Here is a 16,142-nt window from a genome sequence, read left to right on the forward strand (position 1 = left end):
ATGAAAAGGGGAGGAAAAAATTGTTTTTTCTTCCTGTAGACATCCTCAGACATTGTTTTCGCTGTGTATAAATGGAAGTCTTCATTCGTCATGTGATGTCAAATTTGATCATGAACGTGTAGATTTGTGAGATAATTAGTGGCAAATCAAGAACACTCAATCACAAATGATTAAACATGTGTTTTGAATCCACCTCCAAATTTTTTTTTTAAATTATAATAATGTAATTGGACAACTTGACCTACAGGAATGTTTTTTTTTATTACGGACATTTATTTATTTATTTATCTTTTCTTAATGATTAGCTGAAGGTTTTGCCACATCAGAGGAGAAAGATGTGAGGTCACATCTTCATTCCTCTTATTAAACAAAGTCTACACAGGGTGAACCGAAGAGCGAACAAAAACAGGCTATAAAAAAATGCTGCACCAAATTAACTCCCCTTGGTCGCCCTTTCAAACCCCTTCAAGCCCCTTCCCTATGCAGCCGGTGAAGGGAGAAAAAAAGCTGGAGATCAAATGGCAGCCATAAACCAAAAGCTTCTACCACGTTTCTAATTAGGAAGCGCTGCCAAAGAACAGAGGAGGGGGAAAAAAAAAGAAAAAAAAAAAAAAAAAAAAGTGTGCGGTCCGTGTGACAGGGAGACGGCCTGACGTCATGCCGTCCTTCAGGGATTTATATTTTTATATTTATAGAGCAGTTTTAAACCCTGCTGCCTGAGTTAGCGCCGCAGATGCACGCAGAGATGGAGGACTGTGGGAGGATGAGAAAGCAGATGACGGGCATCAGCGAGGGAGAAATGTACATGATATAATATGCACGAGTGTCGGGTCGGAGAGCTGCACGCGGAAGGCAGAGTTTTAGGCCGGAAGGGATGGAATCGAATGCCACGGCTTCGAGGAGTAGCACAGGCTGTAGAGTTTTGTGGCAGTTGGGTCATATTTCATGTAAATGAACTTCCAAATGAGCTGATGAGGAGCCCTGAAGTATAAAAAGCAGTAACGTTCAGTATCTCAGAATAAAAAAAGAATGTGGAAAGTGACACATCCACACACGTTGGGGGTTGTGGCGAGGGTGTATTGTAGTGCAGTGGTGTTAAACTCAAATTTCTCTCTGCTTTATCGTTTCTAATTAGTATAGTATCTGGCCCAAAGTGTGTGAAATGTCTCAGCATTGCGGGTAGAAGTGTACTGCCCCCATACACCCCATCAGTTCGGAACTGTACTGCCCCCATACACCCCATCGGTTCGGAACTGTACTGCCCCCATACACCCCATCAGTTCGGAACTGTACTGCCCCCATACACCCCATCGGTTCGGAACTGTACTGCCCCCATACACCCCATCGGTTCGGAACTGTACAGCCCCCATACACCCCATCGGTTCGGAACTGTACAGCCCCCATACACCCCATCGGTTCGGAACTGTACAGCCCCCATACACCCCATCGGTTCGGAACTGTACTGCCCCCATACACCCCATCGGTTCGGAACTGTACTGCCCCCATACACCCCATCGGTTCGGAACTGTACTGCCCCCATACACCCCATCGGTTCGGAACTGTACTGCCCCCATACACCCCATCGGTTCGGAACTGTACTGCCCCCATACACCCCATCGGTTCGGAACTGTACTGCCCCCATACACCCCATCGGTTCGGAACTGTACTGCCCCCATACACCCCATCGGTTCGGAACTGTACTGCCCCCATACACCCCATCGGTTCGGAACTGTACAGCCCCCATACACCCCATCGGTTCGGAACTGTACAGCCCCCATACACCCCATCGGTTCGGAACTGTACTGCCCCCATACACCCCATCAGTTCGGAACTGTACTGCCCCCATACACCCCATCAGTTCGGAACTGTACTGCCCCCATAAACCCCATCAGTTCGGAACTGTACTGCCCCCATACACCCCATCAGTTCGGAACTGTACTGCCCCCATACACCCCATCAGTTCGGAACTGTACTGCCCCCATACACCCCATCAGTTCGGAACTGTACTGCCCCCATACACCCCATCAGTTCGGAACCGTACTGCCCCCATACACCCCATCAGTTTGGAACCGTACCGCCCCCATACACCCCAAAAGTTCAAAACACTACTGCCCCCATACACCCCATCAGTTTGGAACCGTACTGCCCCCATACACCCCAAAAGTTCAAAACACTACTGCCCCCATACGCCCCATCGGTTCGGAAGTGTTCTGTCCCATACACCCTATGCGATTGTGTTTTCGAAAAGTGATTTAGTGATCTATCGTGATTTGTTTGTTTGACAATTAATGGCTCGCCACAGTGACTCTAGAATCGTTAATCAAATTTTCATTAATTTGTTTGCATTTGAGGTGGTTAACCATCACTGTTCCCATATAATCTCACAGGTGAAGATCTATACTATTCAAATGTTAGCAGACAGCATGTGTTAGAAGCAAATTATTAGCAACTTTGTGTAGGATTGTTTAACAATCAGAAAAATAAACATAAAGTAAAGTATGAAAATGTAAAATCGTGATAGTTACAGAATCGAAATACAAATCGTATCAAAACCGAGGTATCGTAATAATATCGTATTAGCTGGTCCCTGGTGATTTCCGTCTCTACCCTTATAAACGTCTTCAGGTTGGAACTGTACAAATTGTTTACACAGTTAAGTATTGCTTGTAAAACTTTGAGTGGTCAAAAATGGAAATTTATGAATTACTGTAGGTGTAATCTAACTTGCTTATAACTTTGTAAAAACTGGAAGGTATTGAGACACTCATTCAACATCCAGTCCAAGGACAGTTTACGCCTTAAACATTCTCATCTTCGTAAATTTTCCTAAAAAATGGCAAGTGTCTTCATTGAAACACAAACCATCTATTTCATTACTCACTGCCATCATATTTAACCGCGACTACATCACTGCTCTGTCCGTTATTAAACTATCCAGGCATGACAATGTCAAAGCGAAGAAAAATTGGAGCTTGGACTTCTGATTACTTTTTTGTTCAGTGCAAGGACAAAGTCATTTGTCTCCTACATCATGCAGTGGCTCTGTTTAAAGAACACAACCCAGCAAGTATACATTATGATTCTCAACACAGAGAGTAATATAGCTGTCTTGCGGCCTGGTGACGTCTCAAACTACTGTAATTTGTCTCTTATGGGCGCTCTTAGCACTGTTTCTGCTTGCTGTTGCTTTAATTTTGGACGAGATGGTAGTAGCTTAGAGGCGTTTTTGACTTGACCCCAAAGTCTGGTTTATTTTAATCACCCAGAACACAAAAAGGGCTCGAGAACAAAACAGCGTACTCAGGCATGGATCCAATCAGATATGGAAGCCAGTTATACCAGAACACGGAAAAAAACTTGCTGTTCAGGATGCAACATTATGCTGTCGGTCCCCTCCGAAATCTCAGTGGGCCCAGTGCTAACACGAAGACGGTGCTCTTGACATTTTGTCAAAAATATTAATAACGTTAGGTCTGACGTAATAGTTTACTTCCTCGTTCTCTTCTTCTCTGTCTTTAATAGCTGCTTACAAACCGACCAAGTGCATTACTGCCACCTGTTGTATGGGAGAGTAAAAATATGCAAGCGCACCCGAGTACGAAGAACAAAAATAATGCGGTGCTGGACAGCGGGGGAGGGAGGGGGAGCAATCATTCACAGGGAAAAAAAAATCTATCGAAAAAAAGCTTCTGCATGATTGCTTTACTATACCTAAAGCGGTAACTAAACAAAGACACTAGTGATACCAAATACCTTATAATGTAATTGGGACAGAACTGAGAAACATCTCTGCAACTTTCTAGTCTGAACGAAGGCTTACAGATAAACACTATTTAAAAAAAATTATAATAATAAATAAATCACCAGGGAACCCATAAAACTTTGTCAAATGATCTTCATTCATAGAAAATCTGTGAGCTGAAGTGCTGAAAGTTTTCCTCTACGGATACACGAGAAACTAAAACTGTGAAAACTCTAATGAAAGTACTTTTCCTCTTTTCATGCAATTTAGATTTTTTTTTTTGCTTTAAATAAGCAGCATGCCATGCTGGGGGAAACAAATGAAAAATATGGCACGGAGGAATATATGCAAAACAGCCCATGAAAACGAATCAGTGCAAATTGACAGGTTCACTGAGGCGTCATATTGAATTCTTATCCGAGTCCACACTTGTTTCTCTTCCATCTTGAACACGGAAAAAAAACATGCTTGGCTTGCGGAAAGATGACAGGACTACAAGAGGAAAAGACATCCTCTCGGAAGGGCTTAAATTATAACGCATGAAAGGACAAGAAGCAGTACGGAGACAAACTTTTTTAAAATCCAGCAAACCACTTTTTCCTGTTTGTGGCTGCATTGTGGGGACCACTGCTGTTTTAGAAGTTATGTGATGGTGCGCTCAGGGTGCGCGCGTGTGGACTTGAAACTGGACAGGCGGTTGACCCAGCGTTTTCCCACACTGCCAGACGACTTTCCAAATCTGGAACGCAGATGAGCGGCTTGAGAATGCTCTCGGCTTTCCTCGCGCGGAAGCTGAAGCTCTCACAGCGACAGCTGGGAAAGTTATCGAGAGAGCCGATATAGCTACATGGGCGATACCTGAGCAAAACCTACGTAAGATGATAATATATTCTCATAATTCATTTGTTACAGACTTCCCAGTACTATTTATTTCTCGGAAATGTTTTGAAATAAACACATTTAAAAACAAGAATTAAATTAGTGGATGGCGAGTTCCTCCCTTACAAACTAAAGGTGAATGTCTTCGCTATCTATTTAAATAAAACAACCGTTTATGTTCCTTTTCCAGTCAATTTTTGAGAATCATAATCAAGAGAAAATTCATTGCCTGCCATTAAAAAAAAAAAAAAAAAAAAAAGGCACCACTTCGGAAAACTCAGACTGAGTTTAGAATTCTTTACCCGTTATTAAAATCTGGAACGATAGTAGAATAAATGTCAGATAAAAAAATTTCAAATCATGAAGATCATGCAGGTAACCTGACCACCATTAAAAAAAAAAAAAAAAAAAAGGACTAAACAGTGGTGTTCATGAGAAAACAACATGCTAACGAGACTCATCAGGAAAGAGGCTTCGGTTTGCTAGGGAGCATGAAGATTGGACTTTGAAGCGATGGAAAGAGGTCATGTGATCAGATGATTCCAGGTCGACCCTATTCCAGAGTGATGTGTGCGTCAGGGTAAGAAGGTAAGGGCATGAAGCGATGCTTCCATCATGCATAGTGTCCGCTGTACAAGACAGTGTTATGATCTGGGGTTGTGTCAATCTCTCAGGTCTAGACTCAGCAACGTTATGTGGCAATAAAATGAAGTCAGCTGACGACCTGAATGTCCTGAATGAGCAGGTTATCTATGTTTTTTTTTCTTTTCTTCTGATGGCACGGGGATAATTCATAACTCAGACTGTAAAAGAGTGGTTCTGGTCAGGTCTTATAAAAAAAAAAAAAAAAAAAAAAGCATGAGGAATCATTTTCACATGTAATCATTTCCACCACATTGTGTGCTCTAATCAAAGCTGAAGGTGATTAAAATCTTAGTGTGTGACTTTTTTTCTTCCTGGACACCAATTGTCCTCACGTGGCTGTAATGTAAGCCCCACTTTAAACGTGTGTATTTTAATTCAGACCTTGGTAAGGCAGTCGGTTACTATTTCTATCATTATTTGCTCCACTCCACTCCCTCATCAAGAGCCCTTTCCTCCTGCAGCTGAAGCACCTCGTGCTTCCAACCCATAATCACCCACTAAAGCAGGGGTGGAGAGAGAGCACTGATCCGGTAAGCAGTCTGTTATCTTTTCCGGTATCGCCGTCTCATTAAACCTGCCGCGATGTCTCGGCGTGTGATTAGGCGAAAGCGGCCGAATCTGCTCTTAAACGAGCGAAACAGCTGCCTGAGAAATCAAGTCTTACTTCAGGACCCGAGACGGCTCCAGGCGGCCGTTAGCATAATTACGCACTCGGAGTAAACCAACACGCATCTCAGAGCGAGAAAGGGAGCGCTTCGAGGTATTCATTCGGATGATGACTTTCACCCCAAATGGCAGTTTTTGCTTATTGTTATTATTTTATATTCTAGCGGGACTGGCTTTGGTGCTGGTTCGTCTTTAATTTCAGCGAGAACCTTCCAGCCATTTTAACAAAGTTAACTTTTAAAGTTTATTTAGGGTTTCCAACTCGCACCCTTTGGATCTCTCTGAGGATTGAGAGGGAAAAAAATAATAATAATGCAGGAACGCATCCAAATCTAACCGCACAATTCAATCATTAGAAAAAGCGATGGCTGTGAAATAAAAAATTCAGAAAACGTTCCAAGTTAATTAGCAGCCACCGCCTAAAGGGAACGGTCACACACATGGAGCTATGTTGTGTAGCGCTAATTATGCAGGCGCTAAAACCTTTACCTTGATTACCATTCACTTCGGGTCTAAGGATAAGCGTTTATCTCTCACAACACTCGACCCTTTTTAACCAAACGCTATATGTATGAATGTTTGCCAATAAAACGCTTGGGGATGTTCGGCGAATGTAATAATCCACCTGAAATTTTGGAGATATGACGCTTAAAAACAATTTTAACAATCGACCTACTCACTGTTAGCGGGGTCGGTTGGAGATGTAAAACTTAAAAAAAAATACAAGAACGTGAATAAACACCAGGTCAAAAAATTATGTCATTCCAAAACATCCACAATCACCACACAACCAGCACCACAATTATTGGCACCCTTGGTATAAAAAGTTTACTTTTTTAAAATAAAAAAAATAAAAATTAATTACTGAATACTTAATTCAGCTAAACGAAAATATTAAAAAATACATACAGTGCCATGCCCAAGTCCTGACCAAGTCATTTCTTTACTTGTATTTTTTAACAGTCTATTGAGGAATAGTTCTCCAGACTTCCTGAAGGTTTTTTTTGTTGCTCATATTCAGTCCCTGTACCTGATCAGTTTCTAAGCAATGTTTTATGTTGTTTAAGTCACATGCTGACTTATACACCTTAACAGATGATCAGGCCGGTGATTATTATACCGGTGACACTCAACGCCGAGTGGTTGAAATAGACGAGAGGGGAAATGATGCTGCTGCTGTTTAGATTTTTTAAAATTTTTATTTAGACAAGCTTTTTTTTTTACCGTATCTTTAGGCACTTTGAAGCATGTTGCAAAAAAAACAATTGTTCCTATCTTTTTTATTTATTTAAAGTACATAAATTAATTTAATATGAAAAAATAAGTGTGGACTTAAGACTTTTGCTTGTCCTGTATTGCGTTTATACAAACTATAATAAACACAGTCACTATTATCAGCATATATAGGAACCCTTAGGAACAACAATTACCTAAAGCATCTAATTAATTTAATCTAAAGCATCTAATTTAAGGTCAGGTCAGCCACCAATAATCAAACGGTATCCCAGTTGATTTTGATGGAAAAAAAAAAAACACTATGTGGCTTGTCCTTGTTAGAACAGATGTATAACTTGACAAAATTGCCTGATGTCTCCCTAATAAACACTATCTAGTTAGAAAGACACTGGGACAGACTTCATCAGTCGACAGCCTGTTTTTTTTTTTTTCCCTAGCATCATCTCATTTCATGTTTCATAGTCACTTAGTTAATTTTCCAAAATAGTCCTGCCTTCGGGGGATGCTCTGTGAGAAATGATGGAGAAGATGCGCATGAATAAGACATGAAATTTTCAAGAAAGGGGAAGGGAAGGGAGGACATGACTCAAATACGACCATCAATTATTTACCAGCGTAGGAATCTGTGTTGGGGAGGGTTCACGTGAACGCCCAGGTATGACGTCTTCGGCATGCTTTCATGTTAGTCTGTGTGTGTGCGTGTGTGTGTTATGGACCTATGGCTAGTAGGAGAGAGTATCAGAGAGAATTAGCAGCTGCCTGCTTGTATAAAACAATACGCACTATGCATGTTTTATCATCATGTGGCAATTACGCAAAATCCTGTCAAAATTAAATAAATGAATAAAATCATTGACTTGGTTCTGACAGAACGCACTGTATTAATGTTTCAGAGCGTCAGCATGAGTCAGATTTGCGTCTGGTTGAAAGCTCAAGGTCAGGACACTAAACTTCTCATTAAATATCCCATTAGCACAAAAAAGCAAATCCTCAACCTCTTTGGACTCTTTTTCCAGTCATGTATTTGTCAGAAACATTAAAATGTTCTATATACAAAATCCAACAACACTGGATAAGGGCGACAACCCTTCACTTAGTTGCTCTTCAAGAGCCTGTGCATACAAACTTGAATCCTTTTACAAGACCAAGTACTGTTTATCACCTGTTAAATCATAAGGAACCCTTGTTTTGTCTTCTAACAAGCATTATTCTAACAATATCCTTGGAGTTACTCATTTCCAGAGCACATTAGAAGCAGTAAATGTTCACATTTACATCAACAGCTATTAACAGATAAAAACTGCAGATATATCTAGTAAGGTAAGACGTTCTTCACTCGATGTTTCAAGCAAAACTCTGAGAACAAAAAACTGGAAGCATTTAACATCCAAGGAATCAATATACAACCAAGACCCTATGGCCTTAAGCGATCTTTGCTTTTCCTTATGGAGGATCACGCAGGGTTCCCAGTAGAATCATTTTAGGAGACTGGAAATCTAGGACATCCAATGAAGGAACTCTCAAAAAAAAAAAAAAAACTCTTTTCAAAGTGTGCATGTTCATTTTTGGAGTACAATCATTTGTTTTCAACATACTACAAGAACCTTTAACCATCCAAGGAACCATTGTAGAACCTTTGCTTCTGGGATTGACTGCGAACTCTTAAAGATGTTTAACTCCACAGGAGAAAGTTTTGCCAACAGTTTTGGGTTTAAAATAAGATTCCCAGAACAACGCCCAGCTAGAGGAACCATTGAGAAAACCAACATTCTGATAAATAACTCAGAACCTTTAAACCTCTGCCACTGCTCCAGCGAGCTATGGAAAATTTGGAACAGTTCTGAAACAACTGGAAGTTTGTGACCGCCACAAAGGGTCTAGTTGTTATTGTCGATGTATGTTCATCCAAGGAATCATTGAAGGAATCATTGGTTTCTAAATAAATAAATGCCCTCTTTTTGTGGCTTTAGACTTTGGCTGTCACTCTTGAGAATGTAGAATCCCAAAACAGAAGAAAAGGTTACAAATACCAGACCGTCAAACCATCCAAAGAACCTTCGAGGAATCTAAGTGTTTCTCCTTTGGTGTGCGCCACTGGAGGAATCTTTTCGTTTTCAGACATCAGTGTCAAATACACAAAATCATCCACATTCCTCAGTCATTCTTTAGTTTTTCCAACTGGAGGAAACCCAAAAACATTCTACACAGGGTCCACCATCAAGCTAGAACCATTAAGCATCTAAGGAACGATTGCAGGAAAAGCCAGACGTTTAAAGACAATTAGTTATCAATGTGGAAGCCGCGTTTCTAACAACAAAAAACCTTTAATTATCCAATGACTCCTTTAAAACACAAATGTGAATCTTGTGCAGCGTACATGTAGCACCAGACTTTATCGCTGTATGAATTTATGCACACGAGTACATCTTTAATTACTAATCAGCGCTCTAGCTAGCCACTAATTGGGCTCAATCAGCTTAATGCGACTAGATAAATTAGTCTGAAATGTAATGTTTTCTTTTTTTAAAAAAAGAAAAAGAGAAAAGAAATACTTTTGTTCAAGACACAACCCTGTTTCCTCTCAAGATCTGAGACTTTAACGAGCAACATTAAAGTTCTTACCACACTGCGACGATTGAGACGCGACAAATTTCAGCATGAAAGACTTCAAAAAACATCTCGGCAGTCTAATGTGTTGCTGAATGACTAATTCAGACTAATTATAATACAACCGGCGTGTGAGAACGAAGCCACATGACGGCAGGGGAGGAGGACGGGGGGAAAATCATTTAAAAGCAAGAGCACACGGAAAAGCTTAGTCACTGAAAGACTTGACGCACTGTTGTGAACTCTTCGGAAGTCGCTTAGAGGCTAAAGGTTAAATCTGAGACTAGGAGACGACCACTACAAGAATGTTTCGTCACCAATATCATTCCCTGACTCCAAACGCCGCTTAATAGGGGATCTGGAGCCTTTCCCAGGGTGCTCAGGGCACATCCTGGATGGGATGCTAACTTAACCCAAAAGAACATCCAGTACACACCCAGTTCACATGCACTATGGGCAAATTGAAATCTTGACCAAAATTGTAAGATTTGGCAACGCTGCATGTACTTGGACTGTGGTTGGAAACCAGAGCACCCAAAGGAAACCCGATCAAGCACAGAGAGAACATCCAAACTCCACTCACATATACCCCCCCCCCCCCCCGCATCCGAAGACGATCACGTGTTTCCTCCGAACCATGTGACGAAAAAAAATTTGTATTTAAAGCGATAAAATGTTGCAGTTCCTCAAGGATCCTGCAGGTGGTGCGTTTTAAACTGTTCTATTCGCAGTGCACCATCCAGTGTGATGGGAACAATTTATTTGCTAAGTTTGCTTAGAATTGTAAGAGAAAAAAAATCAGAGCAAAAAACAAAAAATAAATAAATAATATTTATAAAATTGAGATACCAAAAGATCCGCAATACAGATCGAATTGGCACCTGGATATCGTGATATCGTATTGGAGCATCCCTAGCAATTCCTGTCCCTCGTTAACAGACAGATTTCTTTTAACTTTCACAATTACATTTGTTTTTTTTAAACATGAATTTCTGCTTGGCTCTGAATAAAATTGCAATCAAAATATATTTTTAAAAATAAAAAAACAAAGTATATAAATTTTTGTAGCCATTAAATGGGAAATGGCATACAAATCTATACAATATAATCACAAACATAAAAAATATGCATTAAAAATATTTTTATAACAAAACAAAAGCATGAGGAACAATCAGAATTAAAATCTTTAAAATTAATTTTGTTTAATTTAACCTATTTCGTCTCTAAGGGTGTGCAAACTGTTGTGCTTCATTTGTGTATTTCAAATCCAGGAAGCTCGGTTATTTCTACCTTATAATAAAATTCCCTTTCTGTGTTCTTCCACCCTGATGCATCAAATCTGTAAAGGTTTTTATTCTGAAATTCGGCTGTCATAAACCCAGAGGCAGATGGTCGTGACGGAACAGCTGCGACGCGTCGCTGTATTCGATGCCGTTACACCGGGTCACTGCTGTGCGTGGCATGTGAACGCCAGGAGACTCTGAGTCTGAGGTCACGCCACCATGCTGTTAGGTCGCGCCTGGGTCGGGCAGGAAGCGGTTACTCACCGCTGATAGACTGCTGGGTGGTAAACGTCCACGCAGAACGTATGAAGGCCTGTAGTATGGTGACCCTTCACCCCACCTTCCCCCCAACTGGCATCATGGGTATTGTTTCTGTTAATCTGTGAGAGTGTGGTGCTTTATGGTTCCAAAGAAAACAAACCAAGATGGCTGTTTGGTCTCAGTGTTTAAAACACTGAATTTGGAACTTGTCAAGTCAAGTCAAATTGTACAATCTATTAAAACCAAGATGAAACCCAGTGTAATAGCTGAGACATTTGATCCTACAGTACGTGTGCTCATGCTTTAAAAAAAAAAAATTAAAAAGAAAGAAAAAAAGCAAAGTTTATGCCCATAGTTTTGTTCTTATATGCGTCACTAATCTCAGCTGAATGCTCCAGAGCCTGCTGCTGTAATCATAACACCACTCATCCTGCTCTGCACTCATCTTATAACTCTCTCACGTGAAAATCCTTTCATCACGCTTACGACTGCTTGTCTTTCCTCTTCTGCGCCTCTGTACCATAATCATCCTCTATAATCTCACTATCCGGTGTCTCCCAGGTACTGCTTAGGGTTTCTTCATGTATTCTTAGAGAGTTTTTTTTTTTCTTTTTCTTTTTTCCCCACAATACTGACTCACTCCCTCGTGATGTTAAAAATTTTTAACCAAATTGAAGAACTGAGCATAAAGTATGAGGACGCAAACTGAATAATCTGGTCATGTGACCGTTCAGTTTCTTCATGTTAGGAAACCTATAGATTATACAACGTGCATTTTTTTTCTCTCTCTCTAAAAACCACACCGGGAAAGACTTTTGCGGAAAGTATTACAGAGAGACGTGCATGAGGTTTCCTGGTGAAGTTTTTTAATAACAACTAATCACTACTGTTACAGAGATGACGGTTCGGTGCATTAAATGTGAAGCCTTTTAAGGCACATCTAGTCAGACCACCGAAGTTGAAATTACTAAGAAACTTGGAATTAAACTAAGAATTAATGTGATAAAATACAGAAATGGGACATTTCTAATAATAATGTATGTGTAGTCATGGTTTTTTACGATTGTTGGATCTGAAGGTTTATGGACACGCAAAAAACAACATTAAACAATCAATAAAATCAACATTAGAGAATGCTTATTATTATATTTTAATGAATAAAATAAACTAAATCAATTCAGTGATGTATCACAGTCGCCACATTGACAAAATACTTTTTTAATGACCTTTTCATTAATATTAACTTGCATTTAAGGCTGTAAAATGCTGCTGCTCCTCTATAATCCTACAGAAGGTGTGCTTTAAGCTATTTACACAATATGGTGTCCTCGGCAAATCACCACCACCTAGGTATCATGCTAATATTATAGCGGATGATCCCTGGTGATTCCCGTCCCTACAAATTATCTGAAAACTTAAATGTCACTGTGAGGAAATAGAGGGAAACTCTAACCTCAAGCCATATTGTTTAGTAATTATAGATGGATATAGATAGATAGATAGATAGATAGACTGTATTAATCCCTTAGGGAAATTATACATAATTTAGCAATTCCACCCTTGTGACACTGATATCACAGACCACTACATTTAGGCGCCTAAAGTAATAAGAATTTGTTTTTTTTCCATGCGCAAATTAATTATATGCTTAATCTGAGAGAAATATAACAGGGTTAGTTTAGGCTTCCCAACTTTTCCTTAAATACTGCATTACAATTTGGTAAGGATTCATTCTTATATATGATTGGTTCGCTGCTTTACTACGTGTGAAATGCGAGAGAAAAAGAGAAACAGAGAGACAAACAGAAAGTGACTGACACGTCACCTAAGGTTACCCCTATGTCTGTCAAACATGCACAGAAAGGAAATATTTATTCCAATAAGTGAAAAACAAATCAGATTAAGCATCTACAGTACATGGCTGATATTAACCTACCCGAATTCACAAATTCTTAGCCTCGCTTTGATACGACACTGATTCTATCCAGATTGTTTCAAAGTAAAAGCATGGGGATTTGCTCTAACATGAAATTATTTAAATCCAGTTAATTTCCAGTCACTCCGGTCCGTCACCTGGCTTTCGGGTTTTCCAAAACCACGAGAGTTTCGGTCTTGTGACAGCGCAGCCGTATGAAACCTGGTTAAAGCCGGTTAAATTAGGAACGGCACCGTCAGACACGTGGTATTTTGATTTCTAACCTAGGTGTGCGTCGTGGAGCTACACAAAGGATGAAGTTTACTCATAAGTCACATGCAAAGGGTTTTTTTTTTCCTGAAACTGGACTGACAAGCTGAGGCACCTCGAGTTTATGAGCGAGCAGACTCGAATACCACATGACTTACTGAAAGAGCTGACATTTAAACCTGGGCCTAAATCAGCTTCTTATAATGATGATCGGATTCACAGGCGTTCGCTGTTATGTTAGGCGGCAGAACAATGCCTGTGTTACAAGAAGCGTCCCTCGCTGCCTAGAGGTAAAAATCAACTGACTGACGTACACCAAAACCATCTCGACTTACCATTCGTGTGACACCAGACGTGTCAGCTGGCAGCTCATGCTGTACATTCCTTTAAATAAAAACTTGTGCTTTATATGTAGGTGTGTGTGTGTGTGAAGTACTGTACATGTAACTCCTGCCATAGCAACCCAAACCCCACTTACTTGTCATATTCGGCGTTGTCCCGGTCGCACCTCGCGTCCTTGTGCTTCTGCCAGTCTTTGCCGTGCTTGCAGGTGGTCAGCAGAACCACATCCTCAGAGTTATGGACGTGGTACAGGGCGTTCCTCGTATCCGAACCGATCCCTGTCAAATAGCGTTTCCCCTTAAATACCAGCATGTACTTCCTAAACGGTGGGATGGAGTTGTATTTCAAGTACCCCCTGTCCCCTCCTGTCCTTGGGTGATCTTTAGAGAACAGAGGTATGGAAACATCAAAGTTGCGCCTGAAGTTCTCCGTGCTGATGCTGGCCTTGGCTAACATGGCCTGGCCGATGTCGAACCCCAGATCCTCTGTATAATTCGGCCACGTCCCCGAGTACAAATTAAAGATCAGGTGATTCCTGCCATCGTTCCATAGGTTCAAGTTCTGGAGTTTGGCTTTCAGGTTGTGGACATACTGCGGGGACAACTGGTCCCGGTCCAGGGTGTCGAGGCTGAGGACGAACAAGCAAGCCTGGCCCGGGTCGGTCGTGTAAAACCTCGAGCTCTCGATCGAAGCCAAAATGTTTTGGTAGCTCTCAGAGAGCTTCTCGCCCTTCTCCTGAGGGTAGACGTAAACTTTAAAGCCGTTCCTCTTGCACAACGAGAAGTCAAAGCACGAGTCCATGCGGCACATCCGACCCTTGTACACGCCGGAAACAGCGTCTCTCTTGTCCCTTGGCGACGTCGGGACGCCGTCCTCGTTTTCCGTCCGATCCAACGTCCGGAAAGTTTGTAGGTGCTCGACGAACCTGGGCCAGCGAGGTTCCAGGCCATGCCGGCCGCTGCCAACGCCGCCACCTGGGGGCCCTGCAACGATCTGCGCCCCACCGAGATACAGCAGCAGTACGAGACAGGCGCTGGCGGAGAACAAGATGAAATACCGCTTTTTGGCCTGCATGTGTCCTTCGGTCCGGGTCGATAGATCCAACGCGCCCTGAGGTTGTGCTCTCACCCGCTCCTACTGGGAAGCACGGCCATCTTCCACCAGCCTGCAAGGGTTCAACGCTTTTCCGATCCAGATCCCAAAGCCAGAGCATGTGGGCGACTTTTTACTTCTCATGCACTTACCTCACTACCTCCTATCCAACGTGTAGCTTTCACCTGAACGTGTGAACGTGCTTTAATCTGAATCAGTGTCGGTATGCACGCTTGAAAGGCATACAACCGGGCTTCTCTCACACGGAAAGAAGAAGAAGAAAAACATCTTTGCATGAAAAAAATGGGGAAAAGTCCATGAGGAGGAACGGAACCAGAACAGGAACCAGTGCGTTAGTAATTGCACGCACTGCTCCAGCAGGTCCAAAGAGCCATATTCTCCAAAATGTTACTTAAGCATCGCTATATATAAAAATATACAGTTTTTGCATAAATAGCCATCGGTTGTAAAACCGTTAGCTGGTCCGGATCAATCCGAACCGATGCGTGCATTCTTACACATTGCTTTCTTTTAAAGAGAAAGCAGTGCAGCACCGGAGCGCGAGCGCTACACTACACTACACTACACACTTGCCTTTATAAAGCCGACTTTGAAGTACCGTGAGATAAACTTACACGCCAACAAACTCTCGCGCTCTGTCCGTTAACCTTCTCCGGGAAACAATGTTGCGAGAACCAACACAAACGCCGAACCGTTAACGAATCCGCTTTGAAGTGCTGCGGCGCTACAATGTACCAAAAAAACAAGAAAGAAATGTTGGAGCGCTCGAGTTGTTCGGATTGTTTCAATGTAGCTAGCATACCAATCCCCGCACGACGTCTGCTGACGTGACGTTCTTCTCCGGCGATCCGATTGGTCGGCGTCACTTCCGCAAGGGGCGGAGCTTCCTCCATCGGCACCAACGTAGATATGTCTTTTAAAAAAGCACACTATTATTATTACTATAAACCCAATACAAAATTAAACTTTAAATAATTGACATTAAATATATTTTTATTACAATATAATGACAAGTTAATTATATTTAATACAATCCGTTTCGCTATTTCGAATAGTAGTTTGTTCAGAATCCCAAATCAATCCTTTCTTCCTTTATATATGCACTAAGTAGGAGACTTTATCATTTCTCCTAGGCACCACTAAGTGTACTCCAACCAGGAAGTCATTAGGATACAGCTCAAAT

The 16,142-nt window shown here is 41.4% G+C and overlaps 1 protein-coding gene across 2 annotated transcripts in view; it reads right to left on the reverse strand.

Moving 5' to 3' along the window:
- Window positions 1-15,764, reverse strand: part of ext1a (exostosin glycosyltransferase 1a) — a 62,574-nt gene extending 46,810 nt beyond the window's left edge. For both annotated transcript variants that reach the window (XM_053487938.1, XM_053487937.1), the window contains exon 1: window positions 13,983-15,764. In XM_053487938.1, coding sequence (XP_053343913.1) covers window positions 13,983-14,920 — 938 coding nt within the window. In that variant the 5' untranslated portion in view covers window positions 14,921-15,764. The remainder of the gene's footprint in view (window positions 1-13,982) is intronic.
- Window positions 15,765-16,142: the final 378 nt, after the last annotated feature.

This window comes from Clarias gariepinus, chromosome 26 (assembly GCF_024256425.1).
Source record: "Clarias gariepinus isolate MV-2021 ecotype Netherlands chromosome 26, CGAR_prim_01v2, whole genome shotgun sequence".
NCBI lineage: Eukaryota > Metazoa > Chordata > Actinopteri > Siluriformes > Clariidae > Clarias > Clarias gariepinus.